Source organism: Nicotiana attenuata, chromosome 6, assembly GCF_001879085.1.
Source record: "Nicotiana attenuata strain UT chromosome 6, NIATTr2, whole genome shotgun sequence".
NCBI lineage: Eukaryota > Viridiplantae > Streptophyta > Magnoliopsida > Solanales > Solanaceae > Nicotiana > Nicotiana attenuata.
The window spans coordinates 19223091-19247734 of NC_031994.1; the positions used below are offsets into that span (position 1 = coordinate 19223091).

At 39.0% G+C, this 24644-nt stretch overlaps 1 protein-coding gene across 1 annotated transcript; it reads left to right on the forward strand.

Annotated features, from left to right (window-relative positions):
* On the forward strand, positions 6428 to 13608 carry LOC109227666 (mucin-1-like). The gene is made up of 6 exons (XM_019392866.1): positions 6428 to 6537; positions 11045 to 11380; positions 12330 to 12999; positions 13123 to 13248; positions 13314 to 13318; positions 13421 to 13608. Exons 2-6 carry the CDS (start codon positions 11179 to 11181, stop codon positions 13606 to 13608), a joined length of 1191 nt encoding a protein of 396 aa, XP_019248411.1. The 5' UTR covers positions 6428 to 6537; positions 11045 to 11178.

Consider the following 24644-nt stretch of genomic DNA (forward strand, 5'->3'; position numbering starts at 1 on the left):
AGACGATAGCCTATTGTGTAATTCTTTGAAATAACAAGCTTGTCCTGCCTGTATGTACAGAGTATAACTTATGTTTCCCTTATTTTTGTGCACCTAGGACTGGATCGGACCGGGACTCGAACTCGAGATCCCAACGGGCGAAGTAAGTTGTCAGCCCATAAGATGCCTACACTCGACTAACGGCGAAGCTAAGCACGAGGCTGGGATCAAATATGAAGCCAGCATTCGAGTACGGGGGCAAAACGAGTCGTTCTATAGCGCCCATCTCGCATTGCCAACCAATCAGGTTAAGGTAACAAACGATCTCATTTGGGATTAACTTGTTATTTTTCTTTTGGATTGGGATAGGAACAGGAGCATTCTACCAGATGCGCGAACAAGGAACAATAGCCATCAAAACAACACACCAAGAAAACGTTCCGCACCATATCATCCTGCAGGCAACGGTTGGTGCTTAACGCCATAAAGGGAAAAGCCTGTATAGACTGGGACTAGGTCACCAACCCAGAAAACATACGAATCTCTCCAACATGTAGACAGAACACAAGTACGTGAAACTCACCCGTGCGCTCGCCAAAGCAACTATGCGACGATACAACTAGCTAAAATTTGATCTCATCCATGCATTAAGACGTCCCAAAGCTTGAGCAAGACATTCATCGCCCCACCTATCGGCTACTTCTCTAGGCCGAGCGATGAAGGGACTAGACAGACTAGACTCCTCGAATGTATGTACGGATATGAACGAAAACATGTAATATTCTCCAATGAATAAACAAATCAGTATGACATTCTTACACAACGCCAAATGTACACAATCACGCCAACGCAAAGGTAACATACATTCGACCTTGCTCTAATCAATCTACATTCGACCTCGCTCTAATTAGCAAGTCAAAATTTGACCTCGCTCGAATTAGCAAGTCAATATTCGGCCTTGCTCGGATAAATCTACATTTGACCTCGCTCGAATTAACATACATTCGACCTTGCTTGAATCAATCTACATTCGACCTCGCTCGAATTAGCAAGTCAAAATTCGACCTCGCTCGAATTAGCTAGTCAACATTCGAACTTGCTCGAATCAATCTACATTCGACCTCGCTCGAATTAACATAAATTCGACCTAGCTCGAATCAATCTACATTCGACCTTGCTCGAATTAACAAATTAAATTCGACCTCGCTCGAATTAGCAGGTTAAACCTGACCTCTCTCGAGTTAATAAGTCAAGTTCGACCTCGAATTAGCAGGTCAACTCTGACCTCACTCGAGATAATAAGTCAAGCTGGACCTCGCACGAATCAGCAGGTCAAATTCGACCCCACTCGAGTTAACTACCAAACGTCACGGACTTATCACGAGAAGATCCAAGAAATTCGGAAAGAAAACAGAAGGAAAGGCCAAAGGCATACAATCAAAGACGAATCGACTATTTCATTCAAACAAAAATTAGCGCCTTACAAAGGGCCAAAAGGGGGCCCCCACCCAACCAACTAAGTATAAAAAAAAACTAACTACAGGAGGAAAAATTAAGCACAAAAGCTTCACTCGGTATTATCCTCATCCACGCCATCTTCTCTCTCCCCGCTCGGTTCAGGGGCTCTACCTCCACCGTCACCCTCTCCATCGGAATGTTCATCGTCAAAGGTAAGCCCATCCTCGGTCTCATCAACTTCACTGGCCTCCGACGTCGCGGGGTCATAACCGCAGGCAAGCCGGCCTCACGCGCTTTAACACGAGCTTCCTCAAAAGCGGCTTCAGGGACATTCCCCGCTGCCAACAAGTCCTTATATATATCTCGCTGAGCTTCAGCATGGACCCACATCTCGTACAAAGGGCGAGAAACATCAACAGAGGCGGACACAGGAGGAGTCAAAGCCAACAATTGCGCCCTCTCAGCCTCGAGGGCAGTAATTTGATCACACAGGCTCGAGACGTCTCTCTCAAGCTCGCTAATCTGCTCGTCAAGCCGCGCCTCCTATAGAACGGCCATTTCTATCTTAGTTGCGCGTTCAGACCTGAGAAAGCGGATAGAATCTTCCAGTACCGCAGCCCTCGCCAAGGCCGCTACTCGGGCCTTCTCAGCCCTCTCCAGCTCGGTCGCCTTCCCTTCCAATTCAGTCATCTTCTCCACCAATTCAACACTTAGACCGGCGACCCTAGTGTCATTCTGCTCAAGCTACGCCCGCAGGGTCACCACCTTCGCCCGAAGATCAACACACTCAGTTGCAACTCCCTTCCCCACCTCGAGCTCTTTTTCTTTAGCCATAAGCAGCCCCTCGAGTTTGCTGCATCTGCCCATAGAACGCATCAGGTCCTCGTCCTTCCGCACCAACTCTTCCTTAAGGGAGTGAGGATTGCCGCCCGCCCTGAGTCGTGCATGCATCTCATGACACTTGTCACGATATCCGTGGTATTTTAAAACCATTTTCTGAAAAGCGGCAGCCCGCCTCTCCTCGCGACGGATGCTCTCAGTTTCCAAAAATGAAAGTCTGAAGAAAGAAAAGAGAAGAGAGAGAAAGTCAGCAAGAGTAGAAGATGTAAAATGAAGAAAGCAATAAACTCATCCTCAAATCCATTCCGGCTACGTCCCGTGATAGGCCAACATCGCTGATCTCCTGGAGGGACCTGCTTTCAGTAGCAGAACAAAGGATGGCGAATTAGGTGCCAGGCTCACCGTATCCTCCAATAAATCACAATTTGGAGCAATCTCGATCACACGGGAGGAACTATTTGTTCTCGCCTCCACCCGAGTGAACCCCATTTCAAACATGCTTATGTCCTTGGGGTCAATATCTAAACCGGATTCATAGTCATCCACAGCTACGCGCTTCTGCCCCCCTACCACGCTAGATTCTCGCATGCCAGAAATGGGTACCACCTCCACGCCCGAGGGGGACACGGTCTCCTCACGTAAATTGGCATCACCAGCAGGCTCAGACACCGCCAACACGGGATTTCCCCTCGAAAGCCCCTCGGTCCTGGGTGCTTTATCGGCCCTTATTCGTTGCCTCTTTAATGGAGCCTCTTCGCCGTCGTACTGAGACGACTCGTCCAGAAAATGAACCACAGGAAGCGGAGCCTCCGCCTGACGAGCAACCTCACGACGGTCGAGCTTGGGAGGGGACGTAGTCTGTAAAGTAGCAGCGACCTGAACGCTTTCACTTACGGTCGCAATCGGTGAAGATCCGTTCGAGAGACTCGACTGACGGAAAGTGGGTATGGAAGCCCTCGCCCTCTTCGTGACCCGTCGACCTACCAACGAGAGAAGCTTAAACCAAGGAGGAAAATACAGAACAAAGGGCAAAGCGACTAATGACAAGACGTGATAACTCACCGGTAGAAGGTCTACGCCCGAATCTCTCGTGAAATGGCGACCATTCACGAATCCCCATCGTATGGGGCAAAACCTGGCTCACCTACTCGCGAATGTCAGCGACTAGCGGAGGAGGCGCCTTCTCGGCTGCAAAGTAGAGAAAGGGAAAAAGAAGAACAATCATATCACCAGAAGGGGGCAACGATAAGCCGTTCCATATATATATATATATATATATATATATATATATATATATATATATATATATATATATACAAAAACTTACGGGCGTAATTCCACTCCTCGAGAAATCCGTTAGGATTTGACACCACGTGCTCCGTCTTCACAAAGAAGAAGCTCTCCCAAAAGCGACGATTGGTCTTATCATCCATCTTCACCAGTAAGCCCTTGGTCCTATAGTGACGAAAATGTATCATGGTACCCTTGTAAAAACTGGGTACGAAGAGGTGAAGCAAGTGAATAAGAGAAATCACCGGGCCGGCCAACTATGCGAACTTGGTAAGCATGAGGAAGAGCTTGAATAAATACGGAGAGAGCTAAGCCGGGCACACCCCATAATAGAGGCAGAAATCTTCCGCCAGGTAAGGAAGGGGGAGTGTGTAACCGATGACAAACGAGTACGCATAAAACGTGCAGTACCCCAGGCAATGTATCTGTACGACTTCGTTAACCGTTGGAATATGTTCAGCGTGATCAGGAATCCTCCACTTAGCTGTAAGCGTAGCAAGCGCCGCAACGTCCATTAAGGAAGTGACGGGCTCAGGATCAACGTCATGTAAGTTCTTGAAATCAGTCCTGGTTTTCCCCGAATGTGGAAGTATCTCATCCACGGTGGAAAATTCTCATCCTCCACAATGGCCATCCCTTCTTCATGGGAGGGAACATCCTTTTTCGATGCAACGGTACCGGCAACTCTATCAGAGGTAGAAGGTGAACTAGCCATGTTTTCTTTGGTTATGTAGATGATAAGTGCTAAGGTAGAGGGAGTAACACTGGCAAGAAAACTTCAAAAGAAGAGAGGTGGAGACGTACGAACCTGAAGAAGGAGAAAAGAGAAGTCGGGAAGTTTTTCGAAAAATATATAGGAAACACAACAACTCCAATTGAGGAGTTCTCTCCTTTATTTATAAGAGTACAAACATCCTGAGCGGGAAAACCAAACACCGCCACGTCACTTCCAAAACAGAGGAGGCACGGGAAACGAAGTAACGTATAGGGAACGTGCGTCATAATGATGCATGACAGATTGACATCATTTCGAACTGACATAACGATCAAGTATGGCTCTCGAGACATCGCATCGTTATCTCACTATGAAGGTTCACTCTTCGGCCAATGTGCTCAGATTTCTCAAAAGGTGCAACTGGCGAAGTCCGCCCACTGAGCTCGCTCAAAGGCGACCCCAGTGGACGGATAGACTAACTGTATAGGCCAAAATCTGGTCAAAAGAATTCTACTTAAGGAGGAACGACCAAGAATTAACCAAGCCGAAGTCACGTATAGGAAACGATACACCATCGAATAATTTAGCTACGGTCGAGGTCGAGTACTCAATTCGGCCAGAACGGCTAGTTCAACACTTAGACATTTTAGAGGAATATTCTACGGGATATTTAAAGAATTTAGGCACTCCGGTTAAGGACCACTGGGTAAGGAAAGTGTTTTGTATAAATATCATGGGAGAGAGTAACAAAAGGGAGGGGGCTGAGAGGAACACACACACAGAAACACATATATATATCTCTGAAGGAGAAGATATTCCCGGATCTTAGGCTCCTTTCCGGAAAAGGAGAAGAGTTTAGAATCTCGATATTCATATGTAATTCAACTTTATCAAATATACGAAAGTCGGTCTTGTTCAAGGATGGTGACTCTTTTCATTTATCATCATTTGATATTATTAGAACAATCATCGATTTCTCCCATTATGAAACTCAATAACAAGTGTAATCAAAGTTTATGTTCAGTTAGGCTTGTTTATTCCTTCTTCCATTTCAGATCTAGAATGAATTATTTCTGGCTACGATTTTTCCTCTGTCTATTTATTGGTTTAACTAAAAGGGCTTAAAACTATTTGGTCAAACAGTACAACCTTATCATTGATTAAGTTAATCGCAGATTCTGTTCTCTGGACCCCACCAAACTATGCTTGTTGCTTGATCTATTATCAAACCTTCTATCTTTATTGGCTCAAGATCCATATCAACTGCATGTAGACCTGCACGTAACAACAACTAATCACGTGTATTTCCACAAATGGGATCTCGGGAGGATACTGTAGACACAGATCTTACCACTACCCTACGCATAGAGATGACAAAATTAATCCATTTTAATAACTATTCTAACTTAGTTCAAAGTTTAAACTAGTTGGGTTATGATTCATCTATTGACTTGATCCAACATGTGAAACTAAATAACAACGAGTCAAAATATTTGTAATATAAACGAGTCCAAAACGGACCCAAACTTAAACATATATAATCAATTGTTGGAGATTGAGAATTACTATGTAACTAAGTAATTGGGGAGAAGAATTTAAGCTAACAATTTAAGAAAAATACATTAAGTAAGTTTCATTTTTTAAATAAGAAACTATATAAAAAGGGAGGTTGGGTCTGTGGGGCGGTATGAGTTCTGAGTCGTATTTAACCCGCCTAAATTTGACCCCACCAGCTCGTCAGCTGTACCTGCATGGTACACTATGTTTCCTCCTGACATTACTAAAAAATGGCTAATTTCCGACCGAAATTTGCGACGGAAAATAGTAGTCGGAAATTTCCGACGGAATCGGTCGGAATATTCACAAAAATATATTTTTCAATTTTTAATAATACGTACGACTAATATTGCGTCTATGTCCGTTGTAAATTTTGGGGGAAAGTTCTGCGCCATTTTTAGCGACCAATTCGGTCGGAAACAATTAAAAAAAGAAAGAAATAAATAAAAAATAGCGACCGATTCGGTCGGAAATATTTAGTAAAACGAGGTTGACTACTTTTGACCAACCTACTGACCGAATCGGTCGGAGAGTTTTTTAAAAAACCCTCAGCAACTCCTTCTCTTTTCCTTTTCCTCTTTTCTTCCTTCTCTCTTCTCTCTCTCACTTAAACTTCTCTCCACCTAAACCCTCCGCTTCCATCAACGAGCAGCACTCGCCGGCGCCGCTGCAAGTCCGTCGAGATCCTCCACTACCAGGTAAGTTTCCCCACCCAAACCCTCCACTGCGTACAGATCCTCCACTCCAATCATTGAAACTTAATTTAAAAGGATTGAATTTTAAACTTAAAAATAAACTTGATTCGGTTGCTTTTATACTGTAGATTCTGATGGCCTCCCCTTCACCTGTGTGATTTTTCTAATATTTTTTGTACCCCTTTAAGAGCCGACTAATCCAGTTGAAAGTCCCAATTTGGTGTACGTTCTCGCGGCGAGCATTTATCTGGATAGCTCTTTTTTTCTTTTGCTTCTTCTTGTTGATCATATGTCAATTGCCTAACTCGTGAAGAATGTGAATGTTTTAGGTAGTTTTACTAGTATAATCTTTGCAATAATATGTCATGTTGTTTCCTTTTAATTTTGTTTCAGTTGCGCTATAGTGAAGAATATTCATGCCATCTACTTTGTGATTCAACTTGTTATGTGCAGTACGGATAAAAATGTCATTAAGCCTAGCTATTTTAGCTATCATATCGTGAGTTTGCATCTGCTAGCTAGGCTTTGGTCTGATCTAAAACTGCTTATTGAGAGTTGATTGTTTGGAATAAAGTAAGAGTAGATTATAGGAACTTATTATTGAAATCGACAATACATATTATTTTAATAAGATAAGTCAATTGTAGAAAAAGTTAACTTTTAAAACTTACTTTTAGTTATAAAAAATGACTGAAGAAAATCCTAATAGGGCAAGTTTAAACCGACCGAAGTGAACCGAAATAGAGACTCTGCTCCTTTGTGAATCCATCTCAAGTTATAAGGACGAGGATGAGGCACTGTTTCCAATCCTAGCTTCTGCACTAAGCTTGCAGATATAAGATTTTTCTGGCTTCCAAGGTCGAATATAGCTCCAATCACATCTTGTTTAACTTGAATACGCACAGCGAATAGTTCTTCTTTAATGTTCGGTGTAGAGGGTGGTCGCGAGCCTATCTCCTTCGGCATGGCCATCAAAGATAAACTCGTGTACGCATTACTTACTTTCCTGAGCTCAACAAGATCTTCAACAACAGTTAGTGCTGTTGTATGCTTCCCTTTCTCCTCTTTCTTCCATTTCTTAGGTAACAATTTTAGATGCAACTTCCAGTATTCTTTCTTGTCATGACCTGCAATTTTACAGTGCCCACAATACTTTTCAGATTTGGATGTTAGGGAAGAAGCGTCACCCTTCTTTTGGTTTTTAGGACTGAATTTCTTGGTCTGCTTGAAATTTCACGTTTGTGACTTCTTCTCGCCATACGCTCTATTTTTTCTTTCAATAGCCATTGTTGTGGTGCTTGCACTAGATAAATCCTAAACTAGAAATAGACTTAGTTCAGCCCGAATCCGCTCATGTAAACTAGATATTTGTGTAGGTCGATGGGTCATTCAAGGATACTCCCAAGGTTAGTGCCTGTCGCCTAAACTCAGAGATGTAGTCTTGTACTGTTTGATCTTTCTTTTGTCGTAGTCGATACCACTGGTTCCATCACTCTTCTAAGTACCCATAGGATAAAATTCCTTTTGTACGAGGCGCTTAAATTGACTCCAGGTAAGGCCATCAACTTCTCTAGTTTTAGTAATAGCCTTTCACCAAGTTTGCATGTCCTATCATTTTTAACGGTGTGTAGGCGACTTTTGGTGCATTGTTAAACCTCTGAAGAGTGAAATATGTCTCCAACTGGTCTAGCCATGATCTAGTTTCTCTGGATCAACTACTCCTTCGTACACAGGGATTTCAACCTTTGCTTCCNNAACCAATTAAGGACAACAGCCATATCAAATGTAAGCTTTGCAACTTGCTCAGGCAGATAAGAAGATGGAGCCTCGTCGACGCTGGCCATTGCACGGACTAGTTGCTGCACTGAACGTCGATGTATGTGCAATTCAGAAAGTTGTTCACATGTTGCTTTGTACCCGGACTTCGTTTGCGCCATCCACATGCAGGATCTATTTGCTCTTATACCAAAATATGATCTGCTGCTTAAGTGAGGAGTGTTCAATGAATGCAATAGTTCTATAGTGTAATCAAAACATTAAGGAAAGAAGAAGAGAAAAGACAATGAAACTCAAACTGAAAGACCTTCTTTTATTGTTGAAATTGAGAGGAATTACATAGCAAAACACCTCTCTCTCTTCTCTCTCTATGTGTGGGTTTTTCAAGCAGCTACACATATCTTTTTATATCCTACTTAGGGTCTGATTCTATTCCTAAAAATCATCAGAACTGTTGCTAAAAATCAAGAGCTTTTTAAAAGTCTGTTACCAGCTTGTTGGTTGCTGACGACTTGTTCTACCACCAGATTTATTTTCACTAAAATCTGAACTAACTGTAAAAAGTACAGCAACTAACAATTAAGAAAAATAGAATATGGACACTAGATCATCCTTGATCATGAATAAAATTTATTATATATGGAATAATATAGTATATTAAATAAGTAGCTAGTGAGCCGCTATTCTTATTGGCCAAGTGAGGTAACCTAGAGAATAAAATAATAAGGCAAATTATTTCTTGGTTATTGAACATAAAATTTGAAGAGATTAGGGATATTGACGGCGCAATAGAGCGTCATGTTCTTAACGTTCAAAAGTCTTGGTTTAATTAGTGTAGGAGATAGTGGATTCCTAGGAATATATGGTTGGAAATTTCATGGCATAGTCCATATAGCTACTAATTTCTTAGTCCCGAAGATAGAAGGAAATATTCATAGTTTCAACTTTCCAATTGCCTTTATCAAAATGTAGGATGAGATTAATTAGGGCCAATTACAATTGAAGTTTTTTTTTCTTTTATAATTTGAGTGATTGAATAATGATATTCTAGTATCTGCTATTTTGTTTTTTACTTTAACTTCAAATACTATTTTTTTTCTTCAACCAAATATTATACAAATGCCTATTAAGTTTCGAATTATAATTAAAAGATTTTGTGAAAAGTTAAGCTATTGAACTAGCAAATTATTTTGGGGAAGGGGCTGAAGAAGGGGGTTAGATATGTGCTGAAAACTCAAATCATCAAAATTCTATTTCGTTATAGAAAAAAGTACGTAGTATAATATTTTTGGGTCCTTATGAAATCAATAATTTGGGGTCACTTTATAAAGACTTTATATGTGGGTGAATACTGTATGTAAAAGATGTTGGGAGTATTATGTTATTGAATTAGCTGAGGAGAAGAATCACAGGATACTTTCTTAAGACTTAGAGATTGTAATACACATTTTACTTTAAATAAGTACTATATTTGTTAAATTATTTCTTGTCTTGATCATTTTTCAAGTGCAAAAGATATTGTTACACATTAATATATGAAAAACTTGCTAAACAGTTTAAATAAATCAAATTATATTAAATATCTCATTTATAGATTTCTATTTGTGTAGATGGAATTTGTGCATCGTAGATGGATGTATAATAGGAATCATCCTAATCGTGCGGGGTTGAGGGATGAATTTATTAAAGGGGTTGCTGAATTTATTGCTAAGGCTCAAACACTTGATGATTTCTTATTGGAGGAAGGATTAGGTGTCTTTGTGTGAAATGTAAATGTGTTAAGTTATTGACATCAGACGAAGTTAAAGTCCATCTCTACAAGAAAGGTTTTGTAGAAAATTATTATATATGGACTGCTCACGGGGAGAATCATGCTAGTTTAGATGATGCTAACTTTCATAATTCTTTTGGTGGTGAGGGTAGCCCCATTTCGGAGCATAATGTTGAAAATTCTCGATACAATGAAATGATGAGGGATGCTTTTGGGACGTTTCCTGGGGTTCAATCCGAACCAAATGATGAGGCTAAGCGTTTCTATGAACAGTTACTAGAAGCTAGTCGTCCATTGTATGAAGGTTCGGTGCATTCCAAGTTGTCTGTGCAGTTAGATTGCTAAGTATTAAATCGGATAGTTCTATTTCCCAAGCGGGCATGGATTCTATTATTGGCCTTATGAATGAACTTAATCCGAGTAACATTGACTTACCAAAAGATTTCTACACTGCTAAAAAATTGGTTTCTAAGTTGGGTCTTTCATCAGAGAGAATTGATTGCTGTGAGAAAGGTTGCATGTTATTCTATAAGGATGACGCATCTCTAGAGAACTGTAAATTTTGTAATCAGCCTCGTTTTAAGGAAGTCACAAATGCCAATACAAAAAAGAAAGTTCCAGTTAAAGCGATGCATTACTTACCTCTTATACCTAGGTTAAAGAGGTTGTATGCATCAATGAGCTCTGCTCCTCATATGAGATGGCACTACGAACATAGAAGGCCACCTGGTATACTCTGCCATCCGTCAGATGGAGAAGCGTGGAAGCATTTTGATAGGGTGTTTCCCGAGTTTGCTAGTGAACCAAGAAACATTAGGTTGGGATTATGCATAGATGAATTTACTCCATTTGCTGTCTCTGCCGCACCATATTTATGTTGGCCAGTGTTTGTTACTCCATATAATCTTCCGCCGGAGTTGTGTATGACAAGTCCATATCTGTTCCTAACTTGTATTGTTTCAGGTCCACGCAATCCGAAAAGTTTGATTGATGTATACTTGCAGCCTTTGATTGATGAGTTACAATTATTATGGCATCAAGGTGTGGAAACATATGATATATCAACCAAACAAAACTTCAGATTGCATGCTGCTTTGATGTGGACTATAAATGATTTTCCTGCTTATGGAATGTTGTCCGGGTGGTCGACTGCTGGAAAGTTAGCTTGCCCTTGTTGTATGGAAGACACTAAAGCATTTACTTTGAAACATAGAGGTAAAAATACATGGTTCGACTGCCACCGTAGATTCTTGCCAATGAATCATGAATTTAGGCGAAATACAAGGGTAGCAGTTCCAGGTACTTAATTTTAGTTGGTCTCTTACATTTTTAGGAATGCTAAGTTGGTGATTGTCATCTTGCTCTTTGTCCTAGTTTTGTCAATATGAGTAATGTATTTTTTAAATTCCATAGATTGTGCTAGATCTTCAGTTTTCCTTTTATATGATCACTCAAATTCCGCAGAACAAAGAATAACTAGAAATTACTATTCTTTTACTTGGTTAAGCGACTGGAGGAAATCCTTCCCATTTTGCTGATGCTATATCTCTAAAAAGTATTTTAGTAAACAGGCGCGACTGGTCTATTGACTGTTGCCAATTCAGCTTGAAAATTCAATCTAGATATAAGTTCAAGGCAGAAAAAGAAGATTCAACAGTAGAAGACAATAGAGTACCAGATTGTGTCTTTAGATTTACTGTGGTTTTAGAAAAAAAGTTCTCACAAATTATTATGCTTTTTGCAGAATACTTAAGTTTCTTATTTGAAACAGTAGAACTTTTCTGCTTCAGTGGTAACAGCACTAAACTATGCTCAAGTCAGTGGTAACAGAACTTTTTTGCAGTTATATCAATTGAAGCCAAGTTCACCGAAAACTTTAGATCCAACAAAGTTGTAGATAAATTGATTTGGACTATTTTTCTGAATATTTAGTTGACAAGTAATACCTACTTGGTAAATTCATTCTACTCAGAGATTAAGTTTTATGCTATTAGATTTTAGATCACAATAAGTACGTAGTTGAATAAGAATGTTACTATTTAAGACAGTTCCTTAGGCATTTCTACTTCTGCTGCATAGCGATTTAGATTTATTTACAAGTAGACTATATCAGTATATTCTTATAATTATATGTGTTAATCACGTGATTGTTAGGTTGTTTATTTATTTCTTTAGTCGTTTAATTATTTTGTATTTACTGTCACTTGTTGTATTTTTTGTTTTGTATTTTATTATGATTATATTACAGATATGGCATCTAAGGGGAAGGGAAAAATAAAATCTAAGAAGAAAAAACAACCTGTTCCAACTTCCTCAATTATGCGAAATATGAGTCATCCTCTTCCTCATCCTCCTCAGTCGACTTCATTGCCATCTACCATGTTCACTATCCCCCCTCCATCTAATAATTCAGTTCAGTATTATTCTATGCCTGCTAAAGGCAGTCAAAGTAACACTGTTTTTAACTTTGTGCTCACACCTTCTATACCATTATCTTCACCGGGCTTTCATGGTAGTGAACATGGTGGCTTACCAGCTGTTGCACCCTCGGTCTTTTATGGTAGTCAACATACTGACTCACCAGCTACTGCACCCCCGGGCTTTCATGGTAGTCAGCATATTGGCTCACCAGCTGCTGCACCCCCGAGCTTTCATGGTAGTCAGCATACTGGCTCACCAGCTGCTGCACCCCCGAGCTTTCATGGTAGTCAGCATGATGGTGCGTCTTTTGTTGCTCCATCATCTTCCAGTCCATCATCATCATCCATTCCCAGCATATCTAGGTTGGATATTGGAGGCTCTCGCCCAGCTACATCTAGTGCTGCTTCTGCACCATCTCGTAGACGCAGGCAGAATCTTGGAGGGGATGTACAATTTGATAGTTATAATCGATTGATAATCGTCCCCCACAAGAATGGGTAAGAAGGTTCTTATACAAATTTTTATGTTTTGAATGTACATTTAGATATATTAACATTAACGAGTATTTATTTGCAATTAAAAGATATTTATTAATTATATATATGTTAACTTTAATACAGGTTTTTGCCATCCTTTCAAGCTACACATATGGTTACAGATTCTATGAAGCCATTTTATCATGAGCCGTGGACTTCTTGGAAAAAGATACCGTACAGCATCAGAGAGCAAATGTGGAATCAATTTGGGTAAAAAATTATTATATTTATTAATAATTATCATCTTCATCTAATGTTACTTTTTTATATTGCAGACAAGGTGTACATGGCATCCTCAGCATCAAAATGCAATAATAGATTTTTNTCGAAGATGCATTAGATGTGGCGTACCAGAATGACATTTCAAATGTTGAATCAATAGTGGATGATGAATTAGCAGATGAATTGCAGCATAATGAAGGGATATATGAAGAATTTGATCCTTCTGTCCTTGCTACAAATGAGGACGAAGATAGAGGTGTAGAACATGAAACAAGTGATGAGGAAGAATTACAAGATGAAAGTGATGAAGACTTAGATGATTACTATGAAGATAGAGATGAAGATTAACTTGTTATTCTTAGATGATTACAAATGAGGACGAAGATAGAGGTGTCTGTATTTTGGAGTTGTAAATTTATGGTCTTTAATATCTTCATTTGTTTTACTTCATTAACTTCACAATAAGAATTACTACTACTTTCTCTGTCCTCAATTTATGCAAGATCAGATTGTTCTAAATTTAGGTCAAGTACTATCCTTTAGTATAACGTATTTTGTTACATAAATCCCCTTATCTTTATTTCTAAGATTTTTTTTTGTATGAGAGGTCAAATATTTTGATTGAGTTTCTAGCTTCGTATATACTTTTGAAGATCTGCTTCTTTTGTTTTCCCTTTTTTCCATTTATGAAAGAATTGATCTTATTTATCTTCAAGTTGAAAAAAAAATCTGATTTATCTTTTATGTTTTTCTGCATTTTTTTAGTAAATATGCATTTCTGAAAAAAAAATCTGATTTATCCAGACAGTACATGAATACCATTTTTCTTTCTTTGCTCTTGTTTATTCTTTGAAGTATGATTGTAAAGCTTGCTGATTATATGACATGTTATGTGATGGGCTGAAACTGAAATCTTTTCAGGGGAGTGTCAGGTACTTTGTAATATGCAGATCTTTTTATCTTGGTTTGGTGGATAAGTTAACTTAACTCTTCTTGAAATCTAGTCTAGGCCTTTCAATTGTTGTTCTTCATAAGGATCTCTTTCAGAAGAGCTTTTACAGAAATCCCTCCAACCTTATTTTGCTTCAGAGAAACTCACTAATGCATGTTTCTTTCTTCCTCTTCCAATGTCTCAGTCATATGTGCATATGATTCCCTGACAGTACAGTTAATTCATAAGTATGTCAGCATGTGGGATAAATATGAGCTACAATTTGAAATTACTGTTATGCTTGGGGCTTATCTTAGTCGTGCACTTCAAGGCATTTTAATGACCAACAAAAAGCCCGTACTTGACATGGTTGTGCAGTGTTATCCGGTACCTCGTCATGTAAATCAAGCAATTCAACAAACAATGCTTAGCCATGGCAAACTCATGAACTTGATGGTAAGGGAAGAAATAGGCTAAGATGGGTACAAAGCAGACACATTGTTTATAACTATTGTGCTGATTCTAAGAGGTTTCCTCAAGGCTTTTCTGCTGAGTGCAAGAGTTCAAGATTTTAGGATATGAGAGTGTGAAATTCTTTATTCTTTGTACCAATTAAAGTTTTGTTTGGTTACTGATTTTGTTGCTGTGTAACCGGTATTCAAGTTTATCCCGTTTTCTTTGATATTCTTACTTGATGAAGTAGTATATGAGTAATTAATTTCTGACTAACTATAAAAAATTTTAAATTTGTACTTACAGATATGCATTGCTTAGTCAACAACATGCCGTGGATTTTAAGCAAGTTGATTCCCATGTCCACTAATTCAAGGGTAGCAATTCCAGGTACTTAAGTTGGTCTCTGACAAAAATAAGCACTTCATTTCTCACTGAGTATAGGGGTTAACAGTCCACTTTAGAATCCTTAAGGAATATCAACAGGGATACTTAAGCAAACAAATTGGTCCTTACTTAAACAAATGATATGATCTCTAGAGAAATTTCTCATTCATTCTAGGCTCATTAGAAGTTAATACACAATCTTACACTCAAACATGGCAGATAAGCATCAAAAGATCACTCCTAAGTTTATAAGTGAATTATAGTTGACTTATATGAACTTAACAAGGTTACATGATAACAGAGGCACATACATGAGCATGTAAGACATGCAGAGTTTGTTTAAGAACAAGATGAGTGCAGGATATTCCAAAGATAACATTTGAATATACACATGAGACATTCTTACAGGATTACAACATTACAAACATAGTTGAGTATCAAACATCATGAAATCAGACTAACAGTGTTATTTATAGAAGTTCAAGACAATGAAAGCTTTTACTAAGGAGGCATGGATATGTTATACATGTTAAGGGTGATGATTTAATCATGGTAAGGTTCTGTTCAACCTATCAACATAACAGACCATGCTCAGTCATAGTAGATGCAATTTATTCCAATCCCTAAGGCATAACATANAACGGAATATTTGTTAAGATGTAGAAATTCATGCGTAAACATGGGTTTGATTTATCTGATGATGAGGATGAACAAACTGAATCTGATGTGTAGTAGTTTAGTTGTGATGTTTTGGTTGATTGGTAAACTTGATTGTGAGAGACAACTTTATGTATTGCTTTTAAACTTGAATATAAGCTGCTATTTGGATGTTTTTATGCCCAAAGTTGTTAGGTTTAAAGGTTGGTATTGTTGGTTTAAGTTGTGTTAATGGTTGACATTGTTGGTTTAGAAATTGTTAATGTATTGTTAATTTAGATAGTGTTAATGTATTGTTGGTTTAGATTGTTGGTTGGTATTTTTTTGTTTATGATAGTTTGACAGGTGGTGTAGCTCGAAATTGGGCAGAATTCTGCCCAGTTTTGTACAAAATTCCGACTGAAACGGTCGGAAAGCTCCCCAGATTTAATAATAAATTGTCAGATTTTCAATTGATTAGGTCGGAAATTTTTTAAAAAAAAATTAATATTCAGATATTTTCGACGGATTCCGTCGGAAATTAAATAAAAGTTAATTTTTAATTATTAATTTCCGACAGATTTGGTCGAAAATTTCAAAAAAAAAAAAATTAATATTCAACAGTTTTCGACGGATTCCGTCGGAAAAATAAATAAAATTTAATTTTTAATTATGTATTTTCTTGTATTATTACGACCGATTCAGTCGGTAAATTCCGACCACTTTAGTCGGGGAACTGAATTATTTGGTAGTCTGACCATTTCGAAATTTACGACCACTTTAGTCGGAAATCTCCGACGGATTCGGTCGGAAATCGTTTTCCGACCAACTTTTTTCCGACCGACCAAATTCGGTCAGAAAGTAGTCAGAAATACGTGATTTCCTACCGAATTCCGACCTTTTTGGCCGTCGGAAATCTGCCATTTTCTAGTAGTGTGAACTACTGCCCATCAAGAACACTTTGGAGAAGTCAACAAGCTCTTTCAACCATGGATCACAGTTAATATCACCAATAGCTTGATCTTTAGCCCACTTGATAGCATCAATGGAATCTTCATAGGCGGCAGGGAGGCGGTGTTAGGGAGCGAGCCGATACTCCACGGCGGCAATCAAAGCAGGAACTTGAGCTGCCATGCATGGAGCTACAATATTCCCGGAAGATAACAGAAGTTACACTAAAGAGTATGAAGCCACCTCCATGGAAGTATATGATGAGTGGGAGCTTCATGTTTTCGCATGGATTTGTTGGCCTGAAAAGGCGTATGAAGGTGTTGTTTGTGGAGTTAAGAGGAATGTCTTTGTAGAGAGAAGTTGATTTTGAGTCATTTTCTGGTTTTGGAAGAATGTTGATGAAGTCGTAAGCTTCTTCTACTGTTTTTTCCCAAGAATCTCTTGCTCATCCATGGTTATTCAAGTGTTAGAAACTAGTAGTGCATTTTAGGAGGATGAGATGAGAATTAAGATGGCTTTTTCAAGTTTAGAAGAAGATGGAAAGAGATACCAATAATGTGTTGGAGTTGGTAATACGTAACAATTTTTCCTACTATTTAATTTTATCAAGTGCTTACAAAACGTTTCTTTTCTTCATCATTTAATAAAGCTAGAGCCAAAAGCCTTGATACGTATCTTCGATCTTTCCTTATGTTTTGTATTTTCAAACTCTACTCTTTCACCATGCATGATGGTGTAAAGAAAAATTTTATGGTACCATTGTTACTTCTATTATAGGAGTAGTAAATTACTCTCTCCGTCCAAATTTATGTGAAGTTGTTTGGATTTCGAGAGTCAAACCAATTATTCTTTAATCGTAATTTTTTAATATGCCTTTTAAATATTTTGAATTATTAATTATTGTGACTTATACAGTACTTTTTACGTAGTTTCTAAAAATATAAATTTTATTTTGAAAAACTAAAAAATTCTATGTCCAAATGGATAGTAAAAATTAAGGGGTGGCAAAAGGGTTAAAAGAAAACAGTTAATCATCCATATAATCCACTAAAAAATGGGTTGGATACTGAACTTTTTAAAAACGGATCAAATATGGATAAGAACCCTTCCATTTAGAAAATGAATAACCAATGGGTTTAATTTTTACATTTGTAAAGCCTCAAATTATCCCAAAAGTGATCATATTCAAGAAGCCAAAGATAATATGGTTACCCATATTATCCGCCGGTTAACCTATTTTTTATCCGTATTAAATATGGGTCGAGTCGGATAATTTATCCGTTTTTTCATCACCTGTTTTTACTTGTCTCATATCCGACCCGACCTGCATGTTTGCCACTCCTAGTCGAAATTAAAAAGTTTGAATCTCAAAAAGTGAAAAGGGTCACTGTATTGGGTGATACCCTTTTTTTGCTTGAGCCCGACCGGGTTGGGTCCGGTCCGGAGCGAGTCGGGGCCATCGAACCCGACCTGGATGCAAGGTAGAACGACGGCCACGTCTACAACCGAGGTCGAGTCATTTCGAGACCGTTACAGAGCTCGATATGAGTCACCACCGGATGGAGAAACACACAAGGTCGGAAGCCGGACTCGTAACGGATAACCAAGCGTCGCCGGATATCTCGCCCAAACGTGATTTTCTCAACCACTTCAGGCCATTAAGGCGTAATTACAGGGATCCACGATGTAATCAATTTACCTACCTTATTTTTACCCTTAATCAGAATGTATAAAAGGAGATCTCTCTAAATTCTTGTAGGCATCAAGCACAATTGTTCTAAGCAATATTATATTCTGCGATTATTTACTTTAACAGCAATTGTTGAGTCTTTATCTTTATTTTTCCTCAAAACCTTTTGTATCTTTTAGTTCACGGATCCTTAAAACCCCATATAAATTCAATTGTTATCCGGATTCGAGGGTAAACAGTCACATAAATTGAAACATAAGGAGTATCATTTTTGGATTACAAAATTAGGGGTGATATTTCATAGTTATAGTTATTTAATTGACTTTTATATGAATAGATTGTGTAAATAATTTTTGCATCAATATCATAATAATTCACAAGCTTTAATTTAAACTCTAACGTATTTCCTCAGTCTCGAGACAAAATTAAGAAATTTGGAGTTACGAAGGTAATTACATGTTTCTTTTTATCATGATTCAGACATTAGGTTTTCAGATTTTTTTTAAGAAACAAAATTTACATATTTTAAAAACTCAGTAGAATGTAATACAAGCCATACTCCCTCTTTTTAATTTCATGTGACAAGAATTTTCCTTTTTAGTTCGTCCAAAAAAAAAAGATTCATCCTTTTATATTTATAAACAATTTAACTTTAAATTTTCTCTTTTATCTTTAGTGATATTATTTTATAGTCACACAAATATATATACTCCATAATTTATTTTTGACTACAAGTCTTAAAAGCTTTTCTTCCTTAAATTTGTGCTCAATTAAATATTATCACATAATTAAATTAAGATGGAGGGAGTAATAAAGATGTCATTTTATTTATTTTTATCAAATGCTTACAAGACGTTGTTTTCTTTAACACTTGATTAAAGCTAGCCACCAGGGAAAAAAAATAAATCTAGCAAATGAGATCTATTACGCGGCGCCTTCTTGAAATTTTTTGGAAGGGCGATGTAAGGCTAAGCAATCGATGTCCATGAGGTTACTACCCACCAACTGAGGTCCCCTCCGTACACTAGACGAGACAGTCAGTGTATCATTCGGAAAAACCGATGTCAATAGCAATTGAGAGAACAGAAAAGAGAATGAGAATGAAAGAAGGATTGATTGCATTCATGAAGCTATTAGAGAAAGGCAATACGGTGTCGAGGGGGAGAGACACCATTACAGAGAATTATTTATTTACTAGAAAGTTTGAATACTTGATCCACCCTAATAATGCTTAAAAAGATAAACCAAAATTACAGGACTAGACATAAATAATCTAGAAAATCATAATGGAAATACATAAACTAAAACTACTCTATATTTACATCAAAAGGGACCTAGATTCCTATAAGGTAAAAGCATGTCTACAGGCGGCACTTGGAGGGGTCGCAACCTTATATTTAGCATCAAGGTCTGCGCGCACGACGCTGGCCGTAGGGTATGACAACAGGCGCGCTCTGGGCGCAACCTATCGAGGAGCACTATTGGCATCTGCTGGCGTAGGCTATTGATGGGGCGACATAGGCACAAACACACTTGTCATTTGCCGCGGCCAAGACTACGAGATCGTCCATGGTTCTAGGCATTAGGAGTCTCGCCAAGATGACATGGGGCGCGTCCAAGGGGCCATGGGGCATGGCTAGAAAGCCGCCCATGACATTCTCCCCCACCTGAGTTGGCGACATCCTCGGTGCCTTACTTGCAAGATAATCATCAATCAGGTTCTTGTTGTCTTTGAGGTTTGTTTCCCTCTTCCAAGTATTCTCCTTTGTATCACAGTCGTGCCATTTCACCAAGAACTCTTGGTGATCTTGCCTTGAAGCGTGAGTAACTCGATCATCGAGAATAGCTTTTTCATGCTTTTTTCCGGTTGCTTTGGGGCCTCAAATACTGGGTATTGTGAATTGGCTCCGCGAAGGATCTTTTGCGTCTTCCCGAAATGGTTTCGGAAGGCTGACATGGAAGACTCGATGAATCTTCCGCCAGGCTGGGGAATTAACCCGATATGCAATTTCCCCAATATGCTTCTTAATGCACAAAGGTCCAATGTACTTTTGCAATAGGCGAGGTTCATGGACCCTAACAAATAGGTATCGCTTTAGGATTTTTACCATCACTTTATCCCCAACTCAGTATTCAACAAAGCGACGATTTTGATCAGCATGTTTTTCATCCGCTTTTTAGGCTTTCACAAGATAGCTCCGCACTATCTCCAAATTTTGCTTCCATTCTTTCGAGAAACTAGTGGCTCGTGGAGATTTTGACACATTTGGGCATCCACAGTGTGTGGGAGTATCGGTTACTGTCCGATAACAATTTCAAAAGCGTTTCTATTTGTACTAAAGCTCTTTTATCAATTGAAATACATTTGAGCAGCATCCAGAAGCTTCACCCAATTCTTTTGCAAGCTAGTAACGTAATGGCGAAGGTATTACTCCAGCATGCCATTGAACTGCTCCGTCTGGCCATCAGATTGCATATGGAAACTTGAATTGTGCCTTAATTTGGACCCGAGGCACTTAAAGTGCTGATTCCAAAAGGTTCTAGTGAAATGAGAGTTGCGATCACTAACAATGTCTTTAGGCATGTCCCAATATTTGACAACATGAGCGAAGACGAGTTGAGTTGTATCTTCTGCTGATATATACTTTGGGGCTACTATAAATGTATCATCTTTGGAAAACCGATCTACCACAACTAAGATAGTTGCAAGATCTCCGACCTTGGGTAATCCAGTGATGAAATGCAGTTAGAAGCTTTCCCAAGGTCTCTTTGGAACAGGCAATGGCTCCAAAAGTCCCTCTTGTGTTAAGCGGTCGGACTTGTCTTTTTGGCATACTAGACAAGTCTTCACATACTGAGCAACATCATCTGCAATTTGTGGCCAATAATAAGCAGGGCACAACAATGCCATGGTGCATTCTTCCCCTGGGTGTCCAGCCCATAAAATATCGTGGCATTCCATCAGAAGAATTCTTCACAGATCTCCTTCTTTAGGAACATAAAGTCGGTTCCCTTTCACCTTCAGGAATTCATCTTCCATGTAGAACTGGCGAGTCTTGCTTTGTCCTGGCAGTTAGACCAATTATTGTGCACAAGGATCTTTTGTGAGTAGATCCCCTATCCGATCTTTTATAGTAGTGGCCACTTTAATCCCCTTTAGGGTGGTGAGTATCATACCGATTCTAGGTTATCCATTCGACTAAGTACATCATCTTCCCACTCTGGTACTCCAGGTTGAAGTGGAATTTCGCATAGTTCCAGCAACCTGGCCTGTCGGTCGTTCAGCTTTGGCTGGGTCATGAAATGACTAACAAATGTTTTGTCTATCTTGACCACGAACAAGGTTCTCAACAGATAGTGCCTCCAAAGGCATAAGCAGTGGACGACAGCAAATAATTCTTTTTCGTGGGCGGAATAGCATTGTTCTGTATCCTTCAACTTCCGGCTCTCGTATGCAACTGGATGCCCCTCTTGTAGAAAGACTCTGCCCAGGGCATGCATTCATTTGTACTTCAAACGACTTAGCCAAATTAGGAAGGGTCAAGACGGGGCTACTATACATAGCCACTTTCAATGCGTTGAAGGCTTCCGCTCGCCTAGGACCCCAATCCCTAGGCATGACTTTCTTTAAAAGTTTTGTCAATGGCCCTACAATTAGAGATACTTTTTCACAATTCACCGATAGAAGTCGCATGGCCAAGGAATGCCCTCAGAGCATGGATATCCTTAGGCAGCGGCTAATCTGTGATGGCCTGGATTATTTGTTGCCATCTTGATCTTCCCTTCCTCGATAACATGTCCAAGGAAGTCGATCTATTTTGGGTGAAGGAGCACTTGGATAGCTTCACATATAATTCATGCTCCCGCAGTCGAGCTAGGACTTCTACATGTGCTCCAGGTGTTCCTCCGTTGTTTTGCTATATATCACAATGACATCCAAGTAGACGACTACGAATTCGTCAATGTATTCTAGGAAGACTTGGTTCATCAGGGTGTAAAATGTGGTTGGAGCATTAGTCAAGACGAATGGAATGACCAGGAAGTCATACGACCCATATCTTGTCACACATGTCATCTTGTATTCATCTCCTTTGGCAATCCGGATTTACCAGTGACATGTCTTCAGATCTATTTTGGTGAACACTGTAGCACCACCCAATCTATCGAACAGGTCCTCCATTAGTGGGATAGGGTAATTATACTTCACGGTTATCTTGTTTAGGGCATGATAATCCACGAAGAGTTGTAGGGTGCCATCATGTTTCTTTTGGAACAACACAGGGGACCCATAAGGGGACTTGGAGGGCACAATGATTCCCATGTCTAGCATTTCAGTCAACTGTCGAAGTTCGGCGAGTTCAGGTTGTGACATTCTGTATGGCGCCCGGGTGGGTGGCTTCGCACCTGGCACCAACTCAATCTCATGGTCCATAGTTCGTCTAGGCGGGAGCCGCTTTGGCATATCCTGTGGTATGACGTCTTCAAACTCCTTTAGCAGCTCCTTCACGGGTGCAGGAATTAGACCCGAGAAACATTCAATATCTTCAATACAGAGTGTAGTCAGGAACGTAAGTTCATGTCTTTTGACTCTCTTTTTCAAATTTAAGGCCAAAATGTTTCTCGCGGCCATCTTTATGGTTGTGCATGGGATAATGCAGGGTTTAACCCTGTTTGCTCCCATTATCAGTAGCATGTCTGCATAAGGTACATGAATGGTGTTGGTTTGTCTTATGAATTCCAATCCAACTATCAGTTCGAAGTCGTTTATGATCACCACACGCAAGTTAAATTTTCCTTCATAGTGACGCAGCTTCACCGGCACTCCTTTGTCTATTCCACCTACTGGCTGAGGCGGTGAGTTGATAGCCTTGATACGACCTCTGCCCTTTCCTACGACTAGACCAAGGTTCTCTACCTCAGTGGAGGCTAAGTAATTGTGAGTAGCGCATGGGTCCATCATTGCCTGAATAAGATTGCCATTAACTTTCATTTCGACGAAAATTAGGGTCTTCTCTTGGTTAAGATGAGGTCCCTCATCCGCCTTTGTTTTCCTTTTCTTGGAGGATAGGCATGGGTCCTTCTGGTTACCGCTAAGGCCTCAAAAATAGAACAAACAAGTGTGTTAAAGGCACCTATTGGTTTTGTCTGGTCAGCATTAGGGGTGTTCATGGTTCAGTTTGGATCGATTTTTCCCTAAAAAAAAACCAAACCAAGTAAGTTGATTTTTCAAATATTAGAACCAAACCAAACCAATTAAGTCGGTTCTTTCTCGATTCAGTTTATGTCGGTTTTTTAATTTTTTCGGTTATTTGTCGGTTTTTTCTTAAATATAAGACATACACTACAAAACACATATTTTGGCGACCACATTTTCAACGTAACACTATCAAATCAATTGCCCTTTGAGAAATCTATTATTTACCAAGATATATTGATGAGAGTCAAATAGTGATGAATAATTTAAGGACTCAATTAAAAATATATTATTTTTAACATGAAATATATTCTTACACTTAACAAAAGAAAACTACCGATCAAACTAGAATGTAAAGGTAAAGAACTGTATTAAAAGCGCAAATGATTAACATTTACTATAAATTTTTTGAAACTTTGTATATATATATATANATATATATATATATATATATATATATATATATAGGTGTAATAATAAATTTAAAATAGCTACTCCTATATTCGGTTTGATTCGTTTTTTTTTTATTAAAACCAAAACAAAACCGAATATGATCGGTTTTTAAATTTTAAAACCAAAACCAAACCAAACCAAAAAGTATCGGTCTTTTTGGTCGGTTTGGTTTGGTTTTCGGTTTGATTCGGTTTTTCGAATTTTTATGAACACCCCTAGTCAGCATCGTCCTCATCATTATCTATCCCATCATCAAAAGTTTGATGGACATTCATTTATGCCTGTGGGCATTCATTGTTCTAATGCGGCCCGCCGTAATGACGACATCCTAAAGGGGGCTTCCTCCTCGATCATTGTTGTGAGACACAACTCTATTATTGCCTGAGGAGGGAGTCTTAGATTTGGTTACACTTCGATCTCCTCCACTTCTTCTAGGGCCACCATTTCTAGGATGGCCCCTTTTGCATCCTCCTCGGATAGGTGGTTGAGGCATTTTATCTGAGGTTCCACTTGGTAGTCCCAAAGGTATTCTGCTGCTTGGATTTCCTTGGGCAAAGTATCTACCCTTTGTCTTTTCAACTCCATACAGGCATAAGGTTTCAAACCTTCCAGGAATGTGAAGTGTTTGTCTTTGTCCCCCATATCCCGTATGTTCAGCATGAGTGTAGAGAATTCACGCACGTAATCTC

Coding starts and splice junctions, on each gene's coding strand:
- LOC109227666 (XM_019392866.1), top strand. CDS start 11,179: ATGTGGACTATAAATGATTTTCCTGCTTATGGAATGTTGTCCGGGTGG. Junction 11,381..12,329: donor TACAAGGGTAGCAGTTCCAG/GTACTTAATTTT, acceptor ATTATATTACAG/ATATGGCATCTAAGGGGAAG. Junction 13,000..13,122: donor ATCGTCCCCCACAAGAATGG/GTAAGAAGGTTC, acceptor ACTTTAATACAG/GTTTTTGCCATCCTTTCAAG.